The sequence below is a fragment of the Dromaius novaehollandiae genome, chromosome 12 (genome assembly GCF_036370855.1).
Source record: "Dromaius novaehollandiae isolate bDroNov1 chromosome 12, bDroNov1.hap1, whole genome shotgun sequence".
In the NCBI taxonomy this organism is placed as follows: Eukaryota; Metazoa; Chordata; class Aves; order Casuariiformes; family Dromaiidae; genus Dromaius; species Dromaius novaehollandiae.
The window spans coordinates 7,794,704-7,822,093 of record NC_088109.1 but is presented as its reverse complement, the minus strand read 5'-3'; the positions used below and the strand labels follow the sequence as shown (position 1 = coordinate 7,822,093).

Genomic DNA, 27,390 nt, shown 5'->3' with positions numbered 1-27,390 from the left:
CATTGCCCATGCGTTTCAGAGCAGCAACAGAGTTGTCAGTTAGTGTTTGCATAGTGAAACCCACCCTAGCAGGCAGTCTTAATAATTAGCCATTTCCTATGGATGTTCGAACAAGTATGTGATAACTTGAACATATTTTAATGTCTGATAAGTAAAATCCTATCATACATTAATATAAATCAGATGCTGTTTATTAAACTCTCTTAATATTACCTGGTTATGTCATATAATCTGCAAATTAAACTTCCTGAACTTGACATAGTTTGGCAGCTTAATTTCTTTTCGCACTTTCTGATTGCTGAAAAGTTTCCCACTAATTTCTTTATTTAGGGAATCCTCATTGCTGGCACTGATGAACAGAAAGCGAAGTACTTGCCTAAATTGGCATCTGGGGAGCACATTGCAGCTTTCTGTCTCACAGAACCAGGAAGGTACTGTTTTTATAATCATAAAAGCTTCAGGAATACAAACACTAAAATGATGAGGTTTTTGAACTTATCTTTATTACAGTGGTTGTTCCGTTACTGTATTAAATCTTTACTATTTTGTGCCTGCAACATCAGTATATAGACCAATATCTGTAAAAAAAGGTACACTTGAAGTCATGTAACCCATTTCTTCTTAAGGTGCTACTTACAGTAATTTTCATGAAATCACTAACTCGTGTTTGACTTGAGCTGCACTATTTTTTTCAGTTGTTACCATTCCATTTAATTTCTAGCATTGCTGAACTGAATTGAAAGGATACTTTGTGCTGTTACTCTTCTAGGCTGCTTTCAGTTCTTTCTAAAAATTATAAAAAAAAATCCGCACCAGTATTGAAGAAACCACCAAAAAATAATAGGAAGAAATTTTGGTCTTCCCTTAGAGTTTAAAAAAGGCATCTTTGTAGTGGCAACTTCATTTCAAAGACAAAGTTGTTTTATTAAGTTTATTTATTGACCACGCTAGTATTGTAAATTATTTTAATGCAGGAAAGGTGTATTTTTCTTAAAAACGTATAGGCTCATGGTTTACTATATGATTGTTAAAGAAACTGATTGAAGAACTTTGAATGTTGGATGTTGAATCTTACTTATCCATACAAAATTACAGTTTGAAACTTCTTTGAACTTTTGTCTTCTAGAATGACTCGCAATGAGCATTTGATTTACGTGCTTTCTTCTTGTTGTGATGAATTAGAAACCTCCCAGCCGTTAGTGTTGGCTTTGATTTGTCGTCATAAGCCAGATTTTTTATTTACCCTCTAAAATCTCTTCCATTTGCAGATAAAATTTATATTAGCACAGACATTTTAACAAAGTGATCCATGCAAGTGATTCTGAAGTAACACAAGTTACAAGTGCTAACCATGTTCTGAAGTTCTTTTAATATCTTTGTTTAGCCCCGTATTATTTAAAAAATTGACTTAGTATCTTTAACTTCAGTCTTCTCAGATACCTTAGTTCTAGCACACAGAAGCAATCAGTTCTGGAGCTCACTTTTAGAAGTCTAACCCTATTAAAATATCATCTGAGATCTGGTTGTTCAAACAACTTACCAACTTTCTTCAGCTGAAACCCCCAGATGAGCCATTATGGCATTTTAATTTTTGGAGTTCTAAAAATGCAAATTCTTTCGAAGGGGAGATTATGTGCTACTTGTTAAATTGCATAATAAGGGGGTGATTGAAGAGTGTGTTTGGGCTTTTAATCACAGAACATACACTTCTGATCGCTTTGTTGCAATTGACCTGCTGATTTTACTGCTGTAGAAAGTATATAATGTGTCCAAATGATCATTCATGAAGACTGTCGCCTGCTCATTTATTTTTAATTTCTGTTGAGCCTATTTTCTTTAGGATGTACTATCAGAGTATGGATTTTTGAGGAACAACTTGGATCTTTTAAACTGGCTATGTTTTAGGATAACATATTCCTCATGTGTTTGTGTTTATACAGCTCACACTGCAGCTCAGCAAAGTTGCTTACATTGCACTCTAGGAAGTTCTAATCAGGTCATCAAGTTAATCAGCAGAAATGTCCTTTCAGGTAACTTAACTAGGTTTCTTTAGAGCTGTTGGATCTACTGTTTCCCACTATTTAGTACAGCCGTAAAAGTTCTTTTTGAAGGATGGGAAGAGACAATAAACTGTACTACTTTTTTTTTTTTAAGCATGTTTATTTATTTAACAACTTTTTTGGCTTTCAGTGGAAGTGATGCTGCATCCATCCAGACAAGAGCAACCCTCAGTGAAGATGGGAAATACTTCTTATTAAATGGCTGCAAGGTATTTGCTCACAAAATGGAAATAGGACAATTTTTTCTGTTACAATTTCTATAGAAAGCATTTTTGTCTTTTGCAGCATTGTAATTAGCTGCCTCTGCTAAGTAAGAGGCTAGCTTGGGAGCTGCATCAGGCTCTTGGAGATTTCAAGCTAGTCAAGAATGACCAGGTCAAAAAGATAATTCATGTCATTTTAAGGCTAAAGAGAATAGAAAAGCACCCAGCTTGGGGAATAACGTTCACTGAACTCTTGGTGAGAAAGGTATGAAAAAGCCCCTCTTAAGTTCCTTCTCCATATCCCCAACTCCTGCTGTTTGACTTTCCAGGGAGTGTTATTTAGACCCCCTCTGTGACTGCAAAGACAAATAGAAACCTGAAACCGTTTCCTCGTCTTTTCATTCTTCATCATGCCAAACTTCGTAGATATTTTTGGATGAAAACTTGACAGTGAATTGGAAATAGGGCTGCTTAGAACATTCTCGCTAGAAGAAACAATGGAAAAATACACTTCTCAAGATGTGCACAGATATACTGGATTCAACAGCATTTGATACATTACAGACTTAATCTGTAGTTGTTGATATATTTGTCTATGATGTGAAGAGACCCAAGCTATGGGAGAAGCCCTGCAGATGTGGCCTGATTCAGAGTATTTTTCATCAGAGGTGAAATTAAGCAAGGTGGGACTTCAGTCTTTATTACCTGTGTACCACTCACATGCATTAAATACAAAGAATAAACAAGCTTTTGTGAGAATACACCTTGTATTTTATTTTAATTTAATTCAAATATATAATACAACCAATTTTTATAGCTGGTCTGAACTTACTCTCATGTCAACTTTTCCTGGAAATGCATTCACAAGATGCAAAACTAGTAGCAGAACAGTGATTACAATTCAAGGGAAGAAAGAACAGTTTTTCACCACTCCATTCTTTGTTGATGTCTATTATGAAACACTTAGGAACAGCGCTCACAAAATCAGAATAATTACACTTACTTCTTTTCTCTCTCAAACAGGTTTGGATATCTAATGGTGGCCTCGCTAATATTTTCACAGTATTTGCTAGAACAGAAATTGTTGATAAAGATGGAACACTAAAAGACAAAATCACTGCTTTCATCGTAGAGCGAGATTTTGGTGGAGTCACTCATGGGAAACCTGAGGATAAATTAGGCATTCGAGGATCCAATAGTAAGAATCACTTAACAGAAATTGTTTTAATATTTTAATGTTTTAATTTTGTTTAGATAATCAGGATTTGCAAGCAAATTAATATCTATTCCATATAGCTGGGTAAGTTTCATGTTTTTTTTTTTTTTTACCAGCTTTTCTTCTGCAGGGTCTGAAATAAAAAATCCATATTGTATAATCCCTTTCCACACATTTTAAGTTTCCCTAATTATGTAGTGAAAGAAGTTACACAGAAGACTCAGTAACCAAGTAGCATTAGTCTAGGAGTAAGTTTTTATAGGTTCTTCTTAAGTTTCCTGATGATTGTAGTGCTTTACCATCTATCATTCAGATTTGATTGCTGTATCAGTTCCATAAAACAGAGTTAAGACTATAGTTCTTCTCTGTTTACACAATGTACATTAATTATATTTTGAAATTTTTACATCACCAGTTGGGGTCAACTACAGCTAGACTTCTAACTTCTTTGGCAAAACACATGTAGCTCCTTCATACACAGTACGTTAGGAAAACTGCTTATTGTTACAAGAGCCAGTTACATCCTGAGTGTCATTTGAATATGTCTGTGTAATAATTCAACTTCTGTTTTCTCTGTGTTTCAGCATGTGAAGTACATTTTGAAAACACAAAAGTGCCTATAGAGAATGTTATTGGAGAAGTAGGAGGGGGATTTAAGGTAAGCAGTAAAGTGTAACCACTGATCATTTTAAAAGCCTGAAGGAGACTCTTTTTCAGTTTTTTCTCAGTTTACCTTACATGCTTTAAATTAATCGGTTTCACTGGCATAGTGCGAGTCTCAGATTTGTGTGTGTTTCTTCTCAATACTTCAATTATAGAGCAGGTTTTGCTATTTGATGATTTTAAGTTTTTTAATATGATGCCATATAATGTTTTTCAAGCTACAGGGAACACACACAGTCCTTTTCAGAAAAAGGAAGAACTTTTTCAGCAGGACTTTGGAAATGAACCAGGGAAATACCATCTTCTGTTCTCTGTAACCAGAACTGTGGGCTAAGTAGAAAGGGAGGGAAAGAAATGAGAATAACAGGAAATGGTCAGAGGAAAGTCCAGACCCTTTTCAAGGTCCCAAAGGACAGAGGTATCAGGTGGTTTTCCAGGATCAGATGATAGCACAAGAAATCCTGGGAATACGCTGAAGGACTGCCCCTAGCATTGGTTTCTCGGTGTTGCGTCAGAGAAATGTGAGACCCTGTAAAGATGCTGCTGTTCATTTTGTTGTGGTAACCTTTTTCTGAAAGTGTGATGTGCACATTTACAAAATTCTTAATAGCCCTTCTCAGTTTTCTCTTTCCTTCTGTGGCAGACAACTCCAGATCCATATGCTAAATGAAACAATTTCCTTTAATATAGTAAACATTCCAAAATATTTTTTTCCGGTTTCTTCAGGTAATTTTCACAAATTAAAAGGTGAGAACAATGAATTTTCACTGTATTTCTTAGTAGTCTCAGGCATCAAACTGAGTCCCCTGTGTTACTCTTGTTAAGAAACTTCAAAATTTATTTTCATACACAGTGGATCTGTATTTCATCTATACACCTTTCATTTTTTCTTCCTTTTCTTGTATCGTGCTGGAAGACTCAGCAGCAGAATTTTGACAACAGTGAATTGTTGTTGGAGATCGATAGATAGATCAATCTGTGTGTGTGCATTCCAGAAATATATTTTGAATGCACCTGATGGATATGCATCTTACCGCACTGAACTTTCTGTAGGTAGAAGGCTCCTTGTTTTCCTCCAAGATGACTGTTTGGAAAGAATGAGTACATTTTCAGCAGCTTTTCTTGGGCAGATGTTACAGTCTCTGCCCTAGATGTGTAAAACAGTGAGATTAAAATGAGCACTGTTGGATGTACAGTGGAATTCTGAAAGACTGTAAAGTTATGTCCATATTTCTGCTTGTAACTAGAATTTCTGCTTTTCTTACCTGTCATGACAAGTGACAGCAGCATATATACAAGAGTGACTTTTTCCTCTGGGATATAGAGCTAACAGAAGTTTTGTGTGTCAGTCGGCTTCATGTCTGGTTGTTCTGTCTCCAGTACACCTCTCTGAAATGCAGTACCTCACCTTTTCACACCCATTTTATCTTCCACTTGTATTTATTAAATAGACAGAACTGAATAACGTACTTTAAGCTGAAGACAGATGTAGTCATTTAGAATAAATGTGATATTGTGGTTGCTAGGACAGTTTCCCCTTTTTTATAATGTCAGGTAATACATGCTTTGCTCCCGTTTTTAATTTGCTCTTTTCTGGTTATTATTCTCAATCATCTTTGCTGATAGTAAGCTCCGTCCTTTCCTTGCACCTCCATCCTATTTTCCTCTACAATGGCTGATATTCAAAGTAGCTGTCTCTACTTTCTTCTAGAGCAGAATAGCTTTGCTTCTTTCTACAGTGTTCTCATAGCACCTGGCAGCCAGAGAGAAGAAATGAGAGGTGAGATGGCAGAAAAAGTAGGCCATTCTGTACTGCAGTTTCACATCTACATATCATAAAGGGCAAGAAGAACCTTTAAAGTTCCATTTCCCAGAATCTGACTAGCCTCGAGGTATGGTACAGAACTGCCGCTGCACAACAGCCTTCCTTAGGCCACGGGGAGCAGGCATATTTGGCTAGCTGTGCTGCCACAGGCAGGAGGTTGGCCAGCATGAGAGCGCAGGAAGGCACCGAGCTGAGAGGCTGCTCCCAGCCATGTTCTGAGGGAGCCTGGCTCTCTAATGCAGCCTGCCAGGCTAGGCAGTGAAGTTCTGCAGTGCACACACACCCCAGTTTAAAAATACTTTTATTTGATCTGTTTCTCTCAAAATGTGGTGTTTCTAGTTAAGCTGTAGCTCCCTTGCCCCCTTTTTTATTTTGCTGTACTTTATATGGAGGGATACAGTGAATTTGAGGAAGAGTAGGTACTCAAGAGTAGGTATTAATTACTGTGTTTTACTGCTAGCAGAATTGTTACAGTATCCCTCAAAAACAGGTTTGGAAGATGATTTGCCCTGAAGCAACTAATTAGCATCACCTGGTCCCTATCCAACACTAGCATTTGGATACGTGCACTGAGCTTGTTCATACATTTGCATCAAGTACGTTTATCATAGTTTGATTTGAAATGTAAGATTCCATGCATAGGCACTTAATTTTAAGATGTACAGAGGGAAGAAAAAGTTTTATCCTAATTCAGACAAATACAACAGGGCAGTAAATTATGGGAGGTGACATTAACTGTCAAAATGCCAGTCATCTCAAAGGAGGTGATGCAGGCTTTAATGTACAGAGTGCAAAAGGTTCAAAGTAAACACACTTAGGGGGAGTGGCAGCAGGTCTGAATGGAATAATGACAGGTCCTCAGGAAGAAAGGAAGTGGAAATAGCAATACACTTTATAAGGGCGAAGTTAATTCTTATGGTTGCATCTCAAGATGTATAGGACATAGAAGAAGATATCTGAAGCAGGAAAGCCTCTACTACAGGTCAGCTCCAGAGAAGGTTTTTATATTTGACTGTTGTGTAAGCACATTAAGCAGTGTTTTATTTTTCTTATTCCTCTCTTTGATGAACCTCAGCAGTGTTGTCCAATTCAAATCTTGCAGATAAATAGTTTTATCTGCGTTCTACCTTACTGTTGTTTGAGTAGAAGGTTACTTCCAGGTAACTGGGTGATTGGTATCTGTACAACTATTTCAAGTAATAAACTGAATCTAGTAGATCACCTTAAATGCTTGTTTTTTAAACATTATTGTTGGGATGCTAAACGTTATATTGACCAGTTTGAAGACTAGCGTCATAGGATAGGAAGCATATTCAATGATGCATGAAATCCAGGAAAGCGCTAAAATGTGAAGCAAAGTAGCAGTGAGCATCTTGACCTCAGGAGAAGTTTTGTGGCAACAATGTTACCTAAAAACCATTACTTTTATTCGCAGATTGCCATGAATATCCTAAACAGTGGAAGATTTAGCATGGGCAGTGCATCTGCTGGAATGATTAAAAAATTGATAGGTGGGTAAAATTAAGTGTTCTAAATTGCTGGATGCCACGCAAAAAAAACCTGATGTGCATGAAGTATATATCACAGTTTGTTCAAAATAGTAACACTAGTCTTGAGCAGCTTCGCTATTGTCAGTCATAAAATGTTTTGACTAAATACTGTAAAATACTTATTAAAAATTGTTGTTAAAGCCTGTAAAATACTAAAGCTTTTTCATTTCATATAGCAGAAAGCTACTGCTGTTGAATTTGTTTTGATGTAAAACGTTCTTACTGAGTATCCCCATATCTTACTGCTTTTAGAGAGTACAATTTATTCTCTGTTAAAGCTTCCAACCTGAGGTAACTAGCTCAAAAGTTTAGATACAGTGATAACTAATAGAATTGGCTTCTGGCAACAGTTACCCAAAATAGTAACAGAAATCTCTCAAAATTAATTAATTGGTTCTAAAATGTGTTTTTCTCTCAGAGTACCGGTTCACACCTCACATTCTTCTTGCTTAAAAACCTTTGGCATAATGTTCCCAGACTCTCCACACAGTTTTTTTGAGAGTGTTCTTCACAAGCTGCTGTTTCTGAAGCAGTAAGGTTTTTACTACAGGTACATGAAATTGTCAGAATCAATCAGTGGAAAGATATTTTTATTTTAATACAGCAGGAATGATACAACACAGTAATAGTTCTACTGTTTTGAGATGAAATGGTGTCTTCTTTTCTTTTCAAGAAATGACAGCAGACTATGCTTGTACCAGGAAACAATTCAATAAGAAACTGAGTGAATTTGGATTAATTCAGGTATGATGCTAGTAGATGGATTATGCTGGGGTTCTTCTGGCTGTTATTGGTCAAAATGAATTGTTAGAGGTAATGAATTTGTGTAACTTTAGTGCAGACTTTTATACACTAGTCTTTTAAATGTCTAGAATGATAAATGTATCAAATTTTTTTTTTAGATTTTCATGACTGATTTGCAGTTAAGTACTTTTAAATACTACTTGATAATACATGTTAAAACTGCAGTTTGGAGACCGGACTAGTATTTTGTATCTGAATTAATGTATGATTTCTTTCATCTGCTACTCTCATTACTGTTTGACAGGAGAAGTTTAGTTTTATGGCTGTGAAAGCGTACGTAATGGAGAGTATGGCTTACCTCACTGCAGGAATGATGGACAGGCCAGGGTTTCCAGATTGCTCAGTGGAGGCAGCCATGGTCAAGGTAATTAATTTTACTGAAAGACTGGTTTAGGGCATTAAGCTAATGCAGACAAACATCTCTTTTTTTTTTTTTTTTTTTTTTTTTTTTTTTTTTTTTGAGTCTTCCTTATAGATTCCTGAGAGGCTGAAGTATTACATTTTGATAAGTAACGGAAAAATCTGAGCTCGATTTAAAAAAAAAACGTCCAACATTCTTCTTCTCTTTATTTCCCACTTGATATTACATTACCTCAGATTCAGGCTCTTGTCATCGTATGAAATAAAAACTTTGGATACAAGAAGTTTGGAGTTTTGGGATCCTCTTGAATTCTGTTTTTATGGAGCTTTGGATACTTAGGCAGCTCTGCAGCTGGAGATACAGCTAAGGAGCTTCTCTCTTGGCTTTCTTCCAGAATCAGTTGCAAAACATATGAGATACAGAATAGATGAGTGAGAGAGAATCAGGCCTGCCCTCTCTGTTGGAATGCCACTATTTAAAGCATTTCTATAATGTAGGCCAAGGGATGCTGCTGGCGGGCAAGGCACCCTTCAGAGTTCACGGATTTTCAACCCCCCCCTGCTGATGTGCACCTTACTCTGTGGTCAGTCCAAAAGAACTCATGTTCCCATGAATTTGGGGAGATGTAAGTGCTCAAAACAACCAGCTACATGTTTTCTTCCAGTTTGTGGCTTTGAATAACCTAGGAGCATTTCCTTATAGGGGAGTTTTCATGGCTTGCAGTGAAAGGAGATACTGATCTTTTTTTAATAACTAGCTTGACCAAAGTATAGACTCTGAGCCATAAGCGTACAGCATCAGGCAAGCTTTAAACAGGGCCAGGGTAAAAGCACTACAGAATATTACAGCAATGTCACGTAGACAGAATTCTTCTTAATTCAGTCTTCTACCTATTTTAACTTGGGGTATAATAACAAAGCAATATTTTCTGTATTTAACATGGGTACCACAGGGATTAAAGTACTATTCAATGGCAGGTGTTCAGTTCTGAAGGTGCATGGACTTGTGTAAGTGAAGCCCTGCAAATTCTTGGAGGCCTTGGCTATATGAAAGATTACCCCTATGAACGCTATCTCAGAGATACCAGGATACTTCTGATTTTTGAGGCAAGTATGAATAAATATACTTTTCTACCATAAACTGAAACTCTCTCTCATTCTGTAAACTTTGGCTGAAACAAATCCAGTGCAGTATTCCTTTGAATGGGCCTTTATTCATTTGCAGTTGAAAATTCTGTTATGCTTACTCTTAAGTGTGAGTTAGACTAGGAACTGCTTTACCTCTGAAAAGAACAAACTATATGACCTTGTAATATATATATACATATATATATAGTTCCCTCTTAAACATTTAGAAACTTTTGAACAAAATACGCTGCTGTATTATACTGTCAGGAAAAAAACAGTCCTAGTTCATGGCTTCTGTTGTTTTGAATAGAATAAGGGAATATTATTAAAAAGCATAAAACTGCTCTTTAGCATAAAGGCCTAAAACTATTTTACCTGATAAAAGTAGCTCATCAGCTTATGTTCAGTAAATAGTTCTAACTGCATGTGCTGAATCATGATAGAATTAGAGTATTGTTAAAAGCCTAATGAGAATGAATTAAAATTAGAGCAATGTTAAGAGCCTAATGTGAATGCTTTTCATGTTGTAGAAAGCATATTTTGAAATATTTTTCCTCCTTTATTCTCATGTATCTATACCAATGTATGAGATGGGAAATGGTAAGAGGTACAGGCAACATTTTAATTTTTAGATGGCTTTCTCTAATAGGACTTCTTAAAAGTGAAGCAAGGAAGCTCACATAATATTAATCTAGAAGTCACCTCACTTAACTGATGTGTATTTGATTTTTTTTTTTTAATCTTGGCTATGAGGTTTATTTTTTCTCTGTTTCCAAGCTGGGTCATCAATGACTGTTCATTTGTATATCTCATTCATGACTTGATTTTTCATGATGGACCATTTATAAATGAACAGCTGTCTTCCTATATCGAGACATCAAAGTTCTCAAACTGCAAGTTATTGCAAGTTGCTGCAAGTTAAAGTGAGCAAGAATTTGCAAACCAGAAATTGTTATGTAGCATTCACCAGCTCTTCTTGCAAATGGATCTGATTTTATCTCTGTAAACTAGGAACAGTCAATTCGAATATTGATTAAAGCACAAAACCGGCCAACCAACAAGGTCATCCTCCTACATCACGTTTATGAATTTGACAGACACTGGATAGTGAAATGTCTTAAAAAAACTTCCATCAGAATTCCTGCAATTCACCTTATTTTTCTTTCTAATCCCAACCAGTTATGTAAAGTTTTTCCTCTGCTAAAACAAGCAGACTGAGCTTATTGTTGATCTTAGCATATTTATAAGGGACCTGCAAACATGTCATATAAACTGCACTGTTTACTCCAGCTAAGGACAGAATACTAAGGACTAGAAAAGGCAGACTGCAATTGTCCAGGATCTGTTTCTGTTTTCCAGCAACAAAAATAGGATGTGCTGTGTTTGTGCCCCTCCAAAACTTCCTGCTTACTGTTATTGACAGAGGAATACTTTTTCTTGACACTGTAGCCTCTTTGACTTGGCTTGTCACTACAGCATTAGACTTTTGACACTCATCTGATACCTCAAGATGCTTTCCATCTGTAACCTGCCTTCTGTGTTTGATCTTTATTTTTCAGCCATGTGTATTAAAACAATGAATTGTATAATGGATTCCCAGACATCCAACTGCACAGTATCACTTTAATTTCCTGGTCTGCTTTTTGCCTTCCAAACAGGCGTATTGAAGCAGTTTTACACTTATTTAAAATGTTCCTTTAATAAAACAATCCAGAAGTTAATTTTTACTGAAAATATATTGAATAATCCTTTTCTTTCTTCACACTATGTATTTACGTCTAATAATGTCTAATTATTAGTAATCTAATTATGTCTCAACCTTCTCACAGTTAAATGAAGTTAAAATTCTATAATTCAGTTAGTTACAGCATAGCAGAAGGCAGCAAATGGATTAAGAGTAATCTTTGAATACTAAAAAATAGGAAAGGAAGACAGGCCACAGACCTGCTTGGAAAGCATGCATTAATACTGTAAATTATTGCAAGCAGTTAACCAAAGAACTGCCTTCAAAACTGTATATACACCTCAAATAAATACAGTGTTTACTCTTTGTGGCTTGCTTCTAACATCCACAAGCCTCTCCAGCTGTATGTCGTCTACCTCCCAAGCTTTTGTTACCACTTCAGGTGCCGCTCACCTGGGAGTACAGCTTCTGGCATAAGCTTGTTTTGGCTACAGGTAATGGTCATCTTTTGTCTTACACAGATCGCTCCAAAGAACTTTATCTTATGAGTCCAACTGCATTTTACAATATTTCAAGGAAAAGCACAGAACATAAGATATTTAGCCATTAAAAGCTATTTTGGAAAAAATGATAGAAAATATTAGCATAGCATATAAAGATTTTTGAAATACTAAAAATATTTGTACCTGATACTGACTCCACTTTGTATCTTTATATTGTGTGTTTTTTGTTTTTTTTTTTTACAGGGAACAAACGAAATTCTGCGATTGTATATTGCTTTGACGGGTATGCAATATGCAGGCAAAATCTTAACTGATAAAATTAAGTATGTTCTTATTTACTGCTAATAGCCTTAACAAATTAAACACCACCTGATAATTGTTTAATGATAGTTGAGAGGAGAAATTATGTAGGAAAAAAACTGCAGTATTTCTAAATCTATTATCCTTTCCAAAAGACCTTTCAATGTATAGATTTTTTTTTCCCCTTTTTGAATTGACAGTGTTTCAAATATTTAGGAATTTGGGCCAATTGTATTTTATTTTATAATACCAGTTTGTGTAAAAGTCTTTCTTATAAAAGCTGTAATTAAGATTTTATAACTGAGGTTTTGTTTTGTTTTGTTTTGTTTTTGGTAAAACACCTGTATCATAGATATTGGGTAGCTGTACTGGTTTCTTCATAATTTAGCTGGGGACTTTTGAGAGAACAACTGGCTATTCAGTAGTGCAGCAAGTTACTTGTTTTTAAGGCTGTAAAGTTGTTCACCATACTTCGTATTATGACTGGATCAAAAAGACTTAAGGCTTATCAGACACACTGCAAATACTGACTGCATTATATTGGCAAAGCATTTAGAATTTCAATTGTTTTTTTGGGAAGTCCAATCAAGTTTCCATTTTGAAACTTCCCTTGCAAACTAACCACTTACATACATACTTAGTGTTCTGTTCCATATGTATTTGTGCTTTACAGCTATGTATCTTGTAGAAGCATCCACTTACGTACAAGCTACATTTGACCCCTATGCTGGTGTTGGGTTTTCGTTTGCCCTGTTGTAACTAATTATGCAATGGCACAAAGCCCGAAATGTGATTTGCAGTGGAGGAGGGTGTGTGGGTTTTTTTGGTGAAGTTTAAGCAAGTATACTTTTGGCTGTATTGGTTCACAATTCAGCAAAACCCAGCATGGGGACCTGCTGTTACAAGAATCTAAAAGCCACTGTGTTCTCCTCCTGACCCAGTGTAGGGCAGAAATGTTAAGAAATGAGAAACAGAAATGCTCCTATAGCTGCTGCCTTAGAATGTTAACAGACAACCAGGCTTTGCTCCTAGATGATTCTGAAAATTTTGCCTGGCATTCCTGTATTCCTGAAGGACTCTCGAGGGACCTTCTTTTTGTTGAATTATCCCTAACTGTGAATACAAGCAAACAGTGGTCTGCACTCTGAAGGAAATTAACAACATCTTGTTTTAAAGTTAAGCAAGACATCCTGGGATGAGGCTTACTATAGCCAATTAGAATTTTCAGGTCACTAGGAGAGTTCATATTAGCATCTTTGACTGTAGTTAGTAACAGAAGATTAAGAAAGGGAGGGAACTATTACAGATGCTTGTGTGCAAGACACAGAAATGAATGTCCTTTAACAGCTGTTTTTTACCCAACATTTTAGAGAGATCAAGAAAGGAAATGCAGGAGTGGCACTAGAGGAGTTTTTAAGCAAATTCCGGGACATGATGGGCAGAAAAGTGGATTATGGGCTAGTTGGTGAACGTGGAGTAGTGCATCCCAGTCTTGAGGTAAGTGAGGAGAAATACAGTGCTTTTTGATCAGATTCAGACACTGATCTGTGACATTTGATTTCCCCTTACTGTTCATCACAACATTATATCCTGTTCATGCAAAACTATGGATGCTTAAGAATTGTGAGCTTTACAAAGTTAAGCAGCTGTCTATAGTATTTCAGGAGTAAGGACTTAGTTACAGATACGTGGTTGCATATCAAGGTAAAATAAAGACTAAGTGTATAGGTATTTATACCAAACCCAGGCTTATATCCACTTCAGTAATTTATATAAATTGAGCTTCACAGTATTAAAAATCTTTCTTTTAATGGTCGGTTACATCATAAGCGCTGTTGTTACAAAACACAGTACTACAAGTACCCACTGTGTTTCTCAACAGAAATTCAGTCTTTGATTTTTACTCTCTATTGTCATTCCTGCACCACATGTGACCTTCCGCAAATAGGTCTCGGTCAAGTATAAGGATCTCCCCAAATCCTAGCTTGAAAATAGCAGCAACTTGAAGAATGAAATAAGAAGACTTCTCCTGACTCTTCTTGCTTTGGTAGTAGTAGGTCATGCGTTCTACTTGCTGCAGGAATTTCTGGGTTTTTTCTTGTTTACAGAAATTCTTACCTAGAACCACATTACTATTAAACTATAAAAACACTTGTAGTTCTAATAGTGCTAATCACTTAGTAAATAATTCCTATGACCAACGATAAATGATCTGGTAACAGAAATGGTAAGGTATGTTTTTCCTATGATACTTTGTTAGTAAGCTGAAAAACTGTAACAGAATGATTCTTTTGGTATACCTGTCGTCTAGGTCAGATATTTCAGGCATTCCCTCTAAATAGCTTCAAACCCACTCATTTGTATTCATGCTACAAGAATCATCATAATGAAATAGTTGTATTTTTGAATTAATAAAAATAACATTACTTATTGCCAAAATTAGAGACTTTGGGTGAATTTACCCAGCAGTACCAGATAATAGTGATCCTCAGGATTTTTATAACCTGGAGCACTTAAAATAAGCATTGTTTGTTTGTTGTGTGTAAATAAAAGTTGCCTAAGAATTTTTAGGACTGTTTACTTGTATAAACATAAAGATTATACTGAAAAGTAACCAGAAGTAAAATTTAGAAAATTCTAATGCATAATATATACAGGAAGAAAAGTGCCTTAATTCGCTCTAAGCAACAAACTAGATGAATATTAATATACCAATGCCTTCCAAGAGAAAAATCTAGTATTACTTGAGCTTCAGGATACCAGGGATGCATCTAAACAGTGATATTCTGTAGGAAAATAATAAAATTTTTATGATCCCATTTCTTTTACATTAAATAGGCAACCTTTTTCTCCTTTCTAGATGGGAAGAAAGAAAAAAAAGAAGTAAACTAGTGAAAGATCACCTTAAAAGGGAATGCTAGTCATTTACAAGAAGTTGATAATTATAAATTGCTTTTAGCAGAAAATCGAACTGCCATTTTTGAGAGGGCAAGGGTTCTTTCATATGTGTGTTGGGGGGGCACCTTAGGGCTTGCATAGTTATTTTCTTCTACAGAATTGCCCATTGATTGCTCTACTTATTTATTAAATACTCTTCTTTCCTTCCTTTTGATCAATCAGAATCAGTTGTGGGCCCCCTACCGTGTTTTGTTAAACCTCAGTCTTGGCTTATGAAAAAAAGAGAAACTAATTCTGTGCTGTAGGTGAGAATTCTGGTGTGTGTCGTGTGTCTTGCCTGTTAAAACCGCCAGCAACACTGGTCTGCTACAGCCTGAACAAAGAGGCCAAGGACTGTGCAGACAGAGTAACTACTTTATCATGCAGTTGGTGGTCTCATTCAAGTCAAGATTCTAGTTTATTGGCTGGGCAGCATACAAGTACTTCCCTATACATGCTTGTTGTTCAGCTAAATGTCCTGTTTTAAGGTGGATTTTTTCCTTAGGAAAACTGTTTAAGTGTACTAAATATTCTGAATATGTATTTTCTGCTTTATAGGCAAGTGGCAAGAAACTTGAGGAAAATATTCATTATTTTGGAGCTTCAGTGAAAGGCCTTCTAAGCAGGTTTGGCAAGGTAACAATATTTTTTTCTATTATCTTTGATATTGGATAGGTTTTACCAACTAAACTGGCCTCACTAGTATCTAGAATGGACCAAAATCTAGGAGTTCCTTTGCACAATTCATTTCCATTGATCATGAGAAAATAAACTGAAATTATATACTCACTTGATGCGATGGAACCTATGTTAAAAAAACAGTAAAAACAACAACAAACCAATCAGCAACAGCAGAAATCCTCCCTGCTCCAATGACTATTTTAAGTATTCCACTTTAAGCAGTCATTGGAAACTATTTCCCTGTTCCCAAATGAATAGGCATGCAGCTAATTTTTGAATTATACGTATTCATTCATATTCTACAGGAAATGAATCTATGCCATGCAAAATGGAACAGTTACAGTAGCAGGGACTGGTATCCTGGATTTTGATGATTTAGGGTAGTTATCTCTCTGATGTGTTCCGAGACTGCTTATCAGACTAGGGCCTGCACTATTCCACCCTAAGTAGTAGATTTCTATAGAGATTTACTAAGTTTAGTACTTTAGCTTGAGTAGTTCTAGCATTTACCAAAGTGGTCTGATGGCACAGCAATTTTACTGTTGGCTACAGCCAGAGAGACTGTTAAAAGGTGGAGCCCGGTTAATCCAAAACTTGCTGACATAGTGAGCATAAAAATTCTATAACAACTTAACTGGCTATGCTAAATAAATAGGAGTCTAAATACAAAGTATGAAAAAAGTTCGACTGAAGTTCTAAATTGACAAAATACAAGCTAATCATTTTTACTCTTGTAGACAATAGTGGATGAGCAGCTGGTTCTGAAGAGAGTGGCAGATATAGTTATTAATTTATATGCAATGACAGCAGCTATTTCCAGAGCTAGCCGGTCTATCAGTATTGGTCTAAGAAATCACGACCATGAAGTAAGTGTACTTTAATATTTGATTTACCCATTTAAAGTCTACGCTCCGTAGATCACGAAGCTTAACAGTAAGTATTTAATACCATTTTTTCTTGCTAAGTAAGTGTTTAGTATCGAGAGCTTGGCACTGACCAGCCTCTGACTTCTTGAAGCATTACAGCCTACATATAGTTCACAAGTGTTTACCCAGCTGCTTGCTTTCAACTTGACTAGCCTACGCTCCCCTCAATGCTGAATTGTGCTTGTTGCATTCTATGCTGCATGATCACGATGCTCTCCTAAAACAGTGCTTTAATTTATCAGGCATCACATGCTACTGTCTCAGACTTTGCAAAGCCTCAGTGAGACATATCTTTCATTATACTTAAAACTACAGTCTATAGTGGCTAAAAATTTAATCTGTCTCCCATAAAACTAACTGCACCAAACATTTCTAAATTCATCGGTGCAAGAGTGCAGTATCTACACCACCTCCTTCACAGGTTCTCTGAACCTGCAAATTTGCTTGGTGTCATAGTATTTAAAAGGTTTTAAAACAAACGCACCTATTTATTTTATGAAGTTGTATTTGTTCTCTTAAACCTAACACCGTCTAGGTCTTTCCAAATGCTTTCCACATTATCGTTAGTAAAGATGGTATTGACAGAGAAACAAGGAAGTCTGATGTGGTGGTAGCTGCCTTATAGCTCAAAGTTTTGTGGTAACAATTATGTTGCAGGATAAATACATTTGCTACAATTAAGTATGTGACAAATCCAAACTGATAAAATCTCAGTCTTCAGTGGTCTCGACACGTCTGATTTTGTGGCTGTAAGCCCTTCTGGATTTATTACTGAGAATGGCTTCGCATCAGTTTTCAGTGAGGGGTTCATCCCAACTCTGAGAACCTGTAGCTGTGAGGAAAAAATTGCAAGTGTTAAAACTTGCAGCACACATTACTAACCAAGAGAGAAAAACAAACTTTCAGAAGCTTAAACTACTATATTTTTACTACATTATTTTGTTTATGAAATGGAGGAGCTATTTTTTAACTGAATTTTATTACTCTTTTCTCAGGTGCTTCTTACAAATATCTTCTGCACAGAAGCATATTTCAAGAATAATTATGCCATAGCTCAATTAGAAAAATGTAAGTTCTATGAACTACTCTACTCTTACAGCTTTCACAGACTCAAATCAAAATTAAGTATTTTATGTTGTGACCAACGGAATAGTTTTGCTCTGCCTTTAATTGGGATGAGGAACAGAACTGGTGCCTGTTGAATATGGACTGTCTCTTCTCTTTCGCATAAACTGCTGTGATACTTTTTTAAAAAAAAGCATGAGCACCCTGAAGCTATGGAGAGGAATATAAAATCTGACAACAACAAATCCTCCTCTGAAGAAAATATTAGATAAAAATAAGTCACCGTTTAAATTACTTCCTGCCACTGAAGTTTAGATACTTGTATCTGGACTCTAAAATCCTTTTTGAAAGGAATTTAGAAAAGCTGTTCACTCTACTTTAGTTAACTTTCCTTTTGTTTCCTTGCTAGATGCGGACGAAAACCTGGATGACAGCATTAAAAAAGCTGCAAAGCAAGTGCTGGAAAAAGGAGCCTATATATGTTCTCACCCACTGGACAGGACATTCTGATTAATTCACTGACAGCAAATGAACTGCAGAAAGTTACTTATTGTTCATTTACAATCATCAGGTTAAATGTCTGGACACCTTAAAAATAACTATTTCATGAGTTTAGCAATTGTAATTAGCTGTAACTGTAAAATAAAATTTCCAAACCCAACTTCATATATGGAAGACAAATGAAGAAATTCGATTTAAATCTCCAGTTATCTTACTAGGTGTGTGTGTCTGTTTCCCTTGGAGCTAAATAAAAGTGGTTAAGGTGCACATTGTGAGATCTTTCCTTCCACAGGTAAGGATGGATTGTTTGTAAGTATCTTTAAGCTTAATCAACTATTTTCTTACCTTTAGATAAGCACCGAAAGACTTGCAGAATCACAGCACAGTTTAGTTTGGAAGGGACCTCTGGAGGTCACCTGACCCAAGCCCCTGCTGAAAGCAGGGCCAGCTACGCTCATCATTGCCTTGCATGGGCAAGTTTTTAGTATCTCTAAGGATGGGGGTTCCACCAGCTCTCTGGGCCCCTGTTTAAAAGCTTATTCCTGTATCCTATCAAGAACTTCCCCATGTTCTCAAGTCATACCCTGGCCCAATTATTATTATTTTTTTTCCAACAAGTAAGTTTTTCAATTAAAGACAAGCTCTCATCTTTATTTAAAAAAAAGTGTCATGAGAAAAAGTATTGATCATCAACATTATTCAGATGTAATGATATTTATATATTTTTTTCCTATTCTCTTGCTAAACAATTTAGCCCAGTTTAGTTACCTCTTTGCCTAAATTAGCTTAATTTCATCCAGTAGACATGTTCAACAGTTAAGCAACTGTTCCCATCCTTGCCTTTAAGAAGTATTTGCTGGCCAGATTTCAATAGGAAGACACTTATTTTAGGTACAAGTATACGTTACCAATTATCTGTTGTTCATTAATGCTTCTTGTTTATCAGATTACCTGCATCCAGAATAACTGTTGGTGCCATCATATCATTCTGGAGAGGGTCTTGCTGTTGTGCAAGGATGGTGGAGTGTCCTCGTGCTGATCGTTCTCTCTTGTAAACAAATGAATGTTTATAGCAAAGTAACCTGGAACGAAGATGTAAGCTTACATTAAGCTGCATCTTTTTTCAGCCTACAAATCATCTTTTCTAATAGCGCTGCAATTTTTCAATGAAATAAAGATGTTTACAGATTCAGTGGTGTTTAATAAAGTTTACTGTTAGCCAAGGTGCACTCCACTTTTGTCAATTACTGTGTCTGTGTTACTGCAGTCTAGTTGTTTGACTCTTAGGGACCCTGCAATTCTAAATAAGGAATTTTTTTTAACTCAAAGTGCTATGCTATTTACAGATCACTGTGGGCTCCAGCTACATTTGCTGACATCTTAGTAGTTCTGAACCAGAAAATACAAATTTTCTTAGTTAACACCTTGTTTTCTAAGAGATGTAGTTCTACCTTGCCTTTTGCAGGTGGAGGCCAGCTGTGAAATGACAGTTACTACATACTGTGGTAACTCAGGCTTTAATGGCCTGCAGGACACATGCAAGCAAATGTCCCTGTTCACAAGCAGACACTGAAAAAAAGTCTGACCTTTTTAAGTGTGATATGTAACAGATAAGGGATTCTGGATGACCAAAGTTCTGCAGTAACTAAACAATTAAATGAAACAAAGCAGTATCTTAAAAGATTCGATTGCGTGACTTAGCAAACAGCAAGTACAGTGCTCATCACCCACAATATAGAATACAGTGAAAAACATTTTAAATTCCGCCATACATAATTACAATCACAATTCCACTGATGACTGACTTAACAAGAAAGTTGTAGTTATTATCTAACTTAAACAGAAGATCAGAAAGCAAACTAGCATTTAAAAAATTCAAACGAAATTTTTAACTTTCTAGTGGTTCAACTGAACTGGAAAAATAAATATTGCTCTTCATGAACCTAGAATCATGTTTCTTAGAAATGCTGCAGAATATTTTCTCTAGTGTAAAGCCAGGGACACTGCTGAAGTGCCAGCATCTCTTAACTTACAGTACTGTTGAAAGCTCAGCAACACCAAGACAAACATTTATCAATGGCAAACCCTGTTCCTTGACACCGGAGTCTGGATTGCAATGGGAGTCCTCCCAAGAACTCCAAGCTTTCTGTCCTAAATAACTGGTTTCTTTGAGATACAGTCTAGTAGTTTACTAGGTTGATAAAGTAATTTATTACTAGACATAACTTTATGTATAATAGCTCTTGATACACACTGTCTAAAAAATGATTTGGGATTCTTTAACATTCTAGCCCCCCCCACACACACACACACGCACAGTCATCTATTTCTAGAAGTTAGGTTATCTTACTTGAAGTCTGTGCCTTTGAGTTTTTCAAACGTCTTATGCTCTCTGTTGTAGCAGGGGATTATATTGTTGCTCCACTTCAAGCTGTGGTGGTCACTAAGACCTGGTACAAAGCCACAAGTGACGCTCTTCCTCTTTCCCAGGACATCTGAACTATTGCCGCATGGGTGATGATTGTCCAACACCGACAAGGCTGGGATAGGCTAGGACAAGAACACAAACAGTACGTTCAGGCGGTGGGTCAGCTCTGCTTAAAAAGAAGAAAGGAGGAACAGCTGCCTCCACAGTACGTTTTTTAGGTGCCCCTGAGCTACCACATGAGTTAATCTTCAGGTGTCCTGAGCAGGAGCAGTTCCTGGACATGAGACATTACTACAATTACAGTAAGAGCTGGGCATGGAGGGCGCATTGCCAGCCAAGTCACTGGATCAAACCTCCTCTTAAACATAAGGTTACTCATTCTGTCCAAGAGCAGGGGAACAGAGCCTTTCCCCAGCTGTCCCAGGGACAACGGGATGTATTCGTTTACAGTCCTTTCCTCAAAAAGGCCATTCAGTGTTGGTGGCAACAGTGAGAAGATGCTACCTGTCCCCCCCCCCCCCAAAAAAAAAAAAACTTTTAAGTAGTGATGCACATTTTTTGAAAAACAGGCTGGCCCACTGTTGGGCTAAGGTGAAGGTCTCCTTTATGCAAAGTAAGAGCCCAATGCAGTTCAGATTTTCTTTCTTTCTTTTTTTTTTTTTTTCCTCTCTCCTCCTCTCCACTGAGTAACACTACCATGATTTCAAGAAACAAAGATTCCCAAATACATGGAAGAGAAAATTAAAGCTGCTGCATATTTTATGTGTTAAGTCCCAGAGCATTTATCCCACAAACAAATGACAACAAGGTTGGAAAAATACACAGCTAAACCACTTCTTATTACTCAACAGCATCAGGTTTTAAAGCACGTATCTGAGATCAAATAAAAAAAAAAAAAAAGGCCATTACTTGCAAACTGTATGGTTCAAAACCTTTATGATACAAACTACATGCTTTATGATACCTTTATGATACAAGCTGATTCTTAGCTCTTAAGAGGAAAAAAAAATTCTGCAGTTAACTCAAAGTTTAAGCCCAGCCTGGAAAAAGAGCAGCCACAGAGATGTCATAGATCCCACAAGTAGTTTGTTTGCTTAAAACAAGTGAGTAGGAATCCTTAACAGAAGAAAGTCCCAATAATCAAACAGATGCAGCAAACACAAGCTCTGGAGCAGAAGATTCAAATGTTGGAAGCAAGCACAGCTAACAAACTGTGTCGGATTACACTCAGGGAAGGCAAAAGCAGCTTGTTTGAGGGAGAGTACAGCATTTGAAGCAGGTACAGCGAGCCTGCGTGGATTTAAGAAAAGAAGGCTATTTGCTTCTACAGCAAAAAATAAATCCTGTTAGGGACACAAAGCCTGCACCTAGGAATATGCTGTTCCCTGCTAAGCACAAACACAAAGACCATCTTGTTTCAGCTCTCCAATGGGGTTTGCAGACCTGACCCGGTGCAGCTAGACCTCACACTTATCCCCCAGCTCACAAAAAAAGTGAATCAATCAATGAGATGACATAGGAAGCAGAGGCTGAAGCACCTAAGCGATAGTCAGAGCAGTGCTGCAACAATACCGAGCCCTCCAAAGATGATGTGAAAAAAACGATCTGACATACAGAAATCCTAGTCAAGACGACAACAGGGGGAATTATACTACTTATTGTATGGAGGGGAGTCCTTGGTACTTAATAACCATCTCTGAGCTGCTGCAGCAAAGGGAAAAAAAAAAAAAATCAGGAACAGGCAGTGGTCCAAGAGAGGGAGAAACAGGCAGAGAACAACACAGCATAAGAACAAATGGATGACAGAAGGCAATGACAGTAAACTAGCTAATGGATCTGAGATACTGTGTTTGCCCTTCTTCTGAAAACAATCTTAAATAAAAATAAGCAGAAAATAGTGATGCTACAGTAAAGTGACTCCGCATGTTTAGCTTTAATCTATCTTGTGTAAATTCTGTGTTCCTTCAGCCAGCCGTGTTACCCAGCAAGGGAAGTTTTCTTACTTTTTCTGTCACAGGAAAAACACTGTAACTAAATATAAGCAGCAGCACTGGAAAAGGAATAAGAACAAGATGCAAAAATACAACATCATCCCCCCCCCCAAAAAAAACCTAATGACAACAAAAAACACAGATCTTTCTTCCAAAGCAGACCCTAGAAAGTTATTACACATAACCTCTCTCTTGTAAAGGCATGTCTTTGCAAAGCAGCAGACAATTCTGCAAGGCAAGGGAGGAGTGTCTTCCTTTGGGCTACAGTAGGAAGCCTTGAAAATGTGTTCAAGAAACTTGGGTATGTCAGAGGTCAAATCTGATTGCCATAAGCAGAATGTCATGAAGTTCGAGCTCTGTGTTAACTAATAAATGATTCAAATTATTTATATTTAGTCTAGCAAAAGAGGCTGTTCACTGAAATTATAGAAAATAGGCACAGCACAGTCCAAGATGGAGAACTCTCACAGCTCGAACAGCCAAATCCAAACAGAAGGCGAAGGACAGAGTAACCCTGCTCAAAGCCTGCCACGGTGAACAAAGCTAGGCAGCCTGCTGCTGCCTGTCTACCTAATACAGTACTGCTGCTCAGAATATTAAAAACAAGGAGGAGGGACCTAGTTAGCCTAAAGGATTTAACTTTGCTTTTGTATTAACATTCTCTCTGCTTTTGTATTCACATTCTCCTTATTCCTGTGTTTGTTTTTCTAGAGCATTTGTAGCCAACAGAGAGCTTCATTCCCTTTGATCGAAATCAGCTTTAAAAGCATGCTCAATGTTTGGGTCGTTCATTTATATGCAAGCACTGTCTGTATGATTCAGCCAACAAAAGAACAGTTAGGTGCAGGCCACCCATACAGCTTTTCATATTAATGAGCACAAATCCTTTAGTCTTGCAAAACTGGGGTGTCTGTGTGGGATTTTGCACTGACAGGCTGAAGTGCAACGCTCAGAAAGTCTATACAGCACTATGGTAATCAAGAGAGCACATGGTGAGACCCTTGGCATCTAGTCAATAGAAGCGGCTTGGTCCCTAGATTTCATTAGAGGACATTAGAATTTCTTTTAGAGCTGCTAAGCCAGCTGGCCAAAAATCATTCGCCTTTTCTCATCCGCTGCACACTGACAGGCAAGTTAATTGAGCAAAACTTCTCCCTCTTCCTCCATTATCTCTGACCACCAAAGCAAAGAATAATAAAATATATATATTTTGTACCCTGAGATGTTTTTCTAAGTTTTGTAAGATTGAGTCGATCATTGTTATTACTATCAAGTTTAACAAACATTTTTACTTCAAAAACTATTGCACTAAATTAACAATACTAATATATTATCTGCCTACCACAAGGAGCAGGACAGCAGTTGCTCTTTACAGGCAGGTGCCAGGATCAGAACCACAGGAAAGTTATCCTTTACCTTCAAAATGAGGCCCGGCTTCCTGAGTGAGAATTTCAATGGTTTGTCTTTCAGGAGTCCTTGGAGCTTCTGCAGCTGAAAACTGGCTCTCGGCCCACGTGAGCGTAGCTCAGCTGCTGTGGAGCACCGGTGAACTTTCAGCTTGGTATCATCAAACGTAGTTTGCAGAACCTGACTGGCATCTTCAGGAGGCCGACAATAGATTGCAAAAGAAAAACCAGGCAATAGAAAGCAGTTAGACAGAAAAGATAGGAAGTTTCGGCTGTTGTTTAAACAAGGATGCTAAAAATCTGCTATTACAATGAACAACTTTCCTCACAAGGATTCAACTAGAACAAATTATACAGGTTTTAGAATAATGGCTGGTGCCCCACAGCAAAGACACTCACTGTACTGCAGGCTCCATAAAACACACACACAAAAGTGAAATTAATCCTGCCTACTTTCAAAAGCATCCCTCCACAAGCAGCACTGGAGAAGGACTACACTAAACGAGTGTTTTGCAAGTCATGGGGTAACGTGCCAGCAGAAAAGTTGTAAAAGCTAAAAGACTCTAGCAAGCACAATAAATCTATCACTTTTGGCTCTTAAGCATTCCAGTGAATCTCAATTGCTTTGGGGGGAAAAGAAACACATGGCAGAGTTTTCAAAATAGCTTATTATATATAATTCAGCTTCAACATAACTTTGTATTTTATCTTGCTGTTTAGGGGGGAACATGAGGTTACACACTGACCATCTCACCAGCTAAGATTAACCCAGTCGAATAGCAGAACGAGGCACACTACAGGCTGCTGTGACAGCCTGCGTATTTAACCTCTTCTTAGCTCTCCTCTGGACTAGTTTTCAGGTATTGCTTAGAGTCTGTGAGGTAGCTTTTTGCCTGACCTCGGTAACAACAAAAGCTGATTGTCACCAATCCTTACTAAAAAGATCAGACAGCTAACAGAGCTAGCTTTATAGAAAAATAAACCAAGAAAGATCTATACCCTCCCATAGTATTTTATTGTAGACAAAGGAACTAAGCCTAGGAACTCACATAATGGCCACAGTATGGCCAAGATCTTACATCCAAAGATGTTTTATCTGCTAGACTGCAAACAGTTTTGCTGTACATGGATCCCCTTGCTAAACCTCTTTGCATTCATACTCGTCTCCTTGATGGCAGAACTGAACAAGCTTCAGGACCGTATGTCAGAGCTTCAATAAAAAGCAGTGTGATTAGCACGTTAAAACAGACCCATTACCTCTCTGCAAGACTGTGGTCATGAACGGCTCAGGTGGTTTCTTGTAAAGATCAAAATCGATGTGTCGCTTGTCCCAACTCCATCTGTCTCGTGACAGAACTGGGTCCATGTTACCAAACAGAACATTCTCCTGCCACTTCTAAATGACACATGAATCTCTTTAAGAAACTAAGCTACTACCACCAGGGAAGAGTCACAAAAAAAAAAAAAAAGATAGCTAGACTTTCAGGTAGAAAAGGATTAGATTTCAGGAGAGGGGTTAGATCCTACTGTTACAGTAGTTGTTACTTCATTATGTAAGACTATTATCTCTGTAAGTTGCCTTTCACATTGTTCTGAGTCACATGAATAAGAACAAAAATCCATTACATGGGCAAGCACCTGATATTCTACTTGGCCAATAGCTCTTATCTAATATATATGCACTTACAGTATACTTCAGAGGACTGTCCAGTTTCATATTTATGTCACATTTCTCTGCAGTGATACAAGCAGTTCAATACACTTTCCGAGATTTCATACACAGCTACTAAGCTTGCAGGTGCACAGAGGCCATCATTCTGACCATATGACCCTGTGCCCATATCCTCCTCTGCAGAACTGAGAGTGTGAGAGGAGTCCAAAAGCTAACTAGTTATTCTTTCTCCCCCACGGTGAGAGGTCACACTGTAAAAATGTACTGGCTGAACTGAATTTCCAAACCAGTGAGAGCTAAATATGATCTCAAGGATAATATTAAAGCACAATGCTTTTTAGAAGCACAAGCTTTCCTGGTGCTTCTAAAAATACAATTGCTGTATTAAACTCTTGGGGCCAAAAGCCCAGGTGTGAGAAAAAACACATACACTGGAAACAGGGCAGGAATACTCACCATCACAGTTGTGATAAGAGTCCAATTTTTTGTGGTGCTCTGATCACCCACTGCAGAAATATGGGTTAGATTTTTCAGACAAAAGTATCCCTCATAAGCTACAGGATAACTCCCACTATCTGTTGTTAGCACTGTATTTTCACTGTTTCACCCAAAACTATGCAACTAAAGATATCTAAATGAATGCAGAAACTATAAGGAAATATTTTAGGAATCCAGAAGAACTCCCAAGAATTTTTTTGCTTCCCAAGGGATGTCATTTCAAATGATGGTCAAATTCTCCATTTTCTTTGAGAAAAAAAAACAAAAATGGTTGAAGCAGAAGTGTGCCAAACCCAGACTGTTTCAGAATGATATCCTACTAGTTTTCCACCTTTCAAGTAACATGAACAGTTAAGTTCAGAATCACTGTCCGTTATCCTAACGAAATGCTGGTCATGCCCTTGAGGCTGCTGTTTGAGTATAATGAGCCTTCTTCCTCTTTTCTTTCAACTCCATGGCTGGCACTGGTGCTGTCAGCTGTCTTCCTCTTGCTCATGCCATCAGTAGGTGCCAGTGGTCAGTACAACATCCTAGTAAACTCTTGCTCCCACACTAAATTTCACATCCTCCCATTTCTTTCAGTTAAGTAAATCTGCTGTCAATCATCAGGTCCCCTTTTCAGTTTGTCCATTTTTTATCCTGTACTGGCTAGTTCCCTTCCTGTTGTTTCAGCTCCTCGGCAAAAGGCACCAACAATCACACCATAGCAACTGGCTTCTGCTACTCTTCATCAGTGAATCATCTTTGCCCCTCCATGAGAAGGTGCATTCTCCAACATTGTGGATCAGAAGAAAGCACTTTGTTTTTATTAACCATTTCACTTCAGATGTACTCTAACCCTTCTGAGGAACTATTTTAATTAGTAGGAAAAAAATTAGGTAAATAAAGCCTGAAAATTAAATGAATTTGTATACATTCTTGCAAAATACAACCTCTGAAAGGTTATATATAAAAATATATATATACACACTAATATAATATATATATAA

General features: G+C 37.2%; 2 protein-coding genes across 4 annotated transcripts in view; one reads left to right on the top strand and one right to left on the bottom strand.

The window, feature by feature from the left end:
* ACAD9 (acyl-CoA dehydrogenase family member 9) overlaps positions 1–19,629 on the top strand; it is a 28,029-nt gene extending 8,400 nt beyond the window's left edge. The window contains exons 5-19 of one of the 2 annotated variants that reach the window (XR_010391223.1): positions 331–431; positions 2,191–2,269; positions 3,287–3,461; positions 4,064–4,137; positions 7,403–7,478; positions 8,191–8,261; positions 8,566–8,685; positions 9,660–9,788; positions 12,240–12,319; positions 13,667–13,793; positions 15,792–15,869; positions 16,652–16,780; positions 17,836–17,908; positions 18,315–18,698; positions 19,353–19,629. Coding sequence is in view for 1 of the 2 variants with exons in the window: in XM_064518854.1 (XP_064374924.1) it covers positions 331–431; positions 2,191–2,269; positions 3,287–3,461; positions 4,064–4,137; positions 7,403–7,478; positions 8,191–8,261; positions 8,566–8,685; positions 9,660–9,788; positions 12,240–12,319; positions 13,667–13,793; positions 15,792–15,869; positions 16,652–16,780; positions 17,836–17,908; positions 18,315–18,415 (1,413 nt within the window). In the remaining variant the exon portion in view is untranslated. Of the gene's footprint in view, positions 1–330; positions 432–2,190; positions 2,270–3,286; positions 3,462–4,063; positions 4,138–7,402; positions 7,479–8,190; positions 8,262–8,565; positions 8,686–9,659; positions 9,789–12,239; positions 12,320–13,666; positions 13,794–15,791; positions 15,870–16,651; positions 16,781–17,835; positions 17,909–18,314 lie in introns of both variants that reach the window. The other variant, XM_064518854.1, reaches the window with a different exon arrangement.
* CFAP92 (cilia and flagella associated protein 92 (putative)) overlaps positions 19,332–27,390 on the bottom strand; it is a 167,377-nt gene continuing 159,318 nt past the window's right edge. For both annotated transcript variants that reach the window (XM_064518850.1, XM_064518851.1), the window contains 4 exons: positions 25,489–25,627; positions 24,242–24,423; positions 20,757–20,956; positions 19,332–19,488 (listed from right to left, as the gene is read on the bottom strand). In XM_064518850.1, the coding sequence (XP_064374920.1) occupies positions 19,332–19,488; positions 20,757–20,956; positions 24,242–24,423; positions 25,489–25,627 (678 nt within the window). The remainder of the gene's footprint in view (positions 19,489–20,756; positions 20,957–24,241; positions 24,424–25,488; positions 25,628–27,390) is intronic.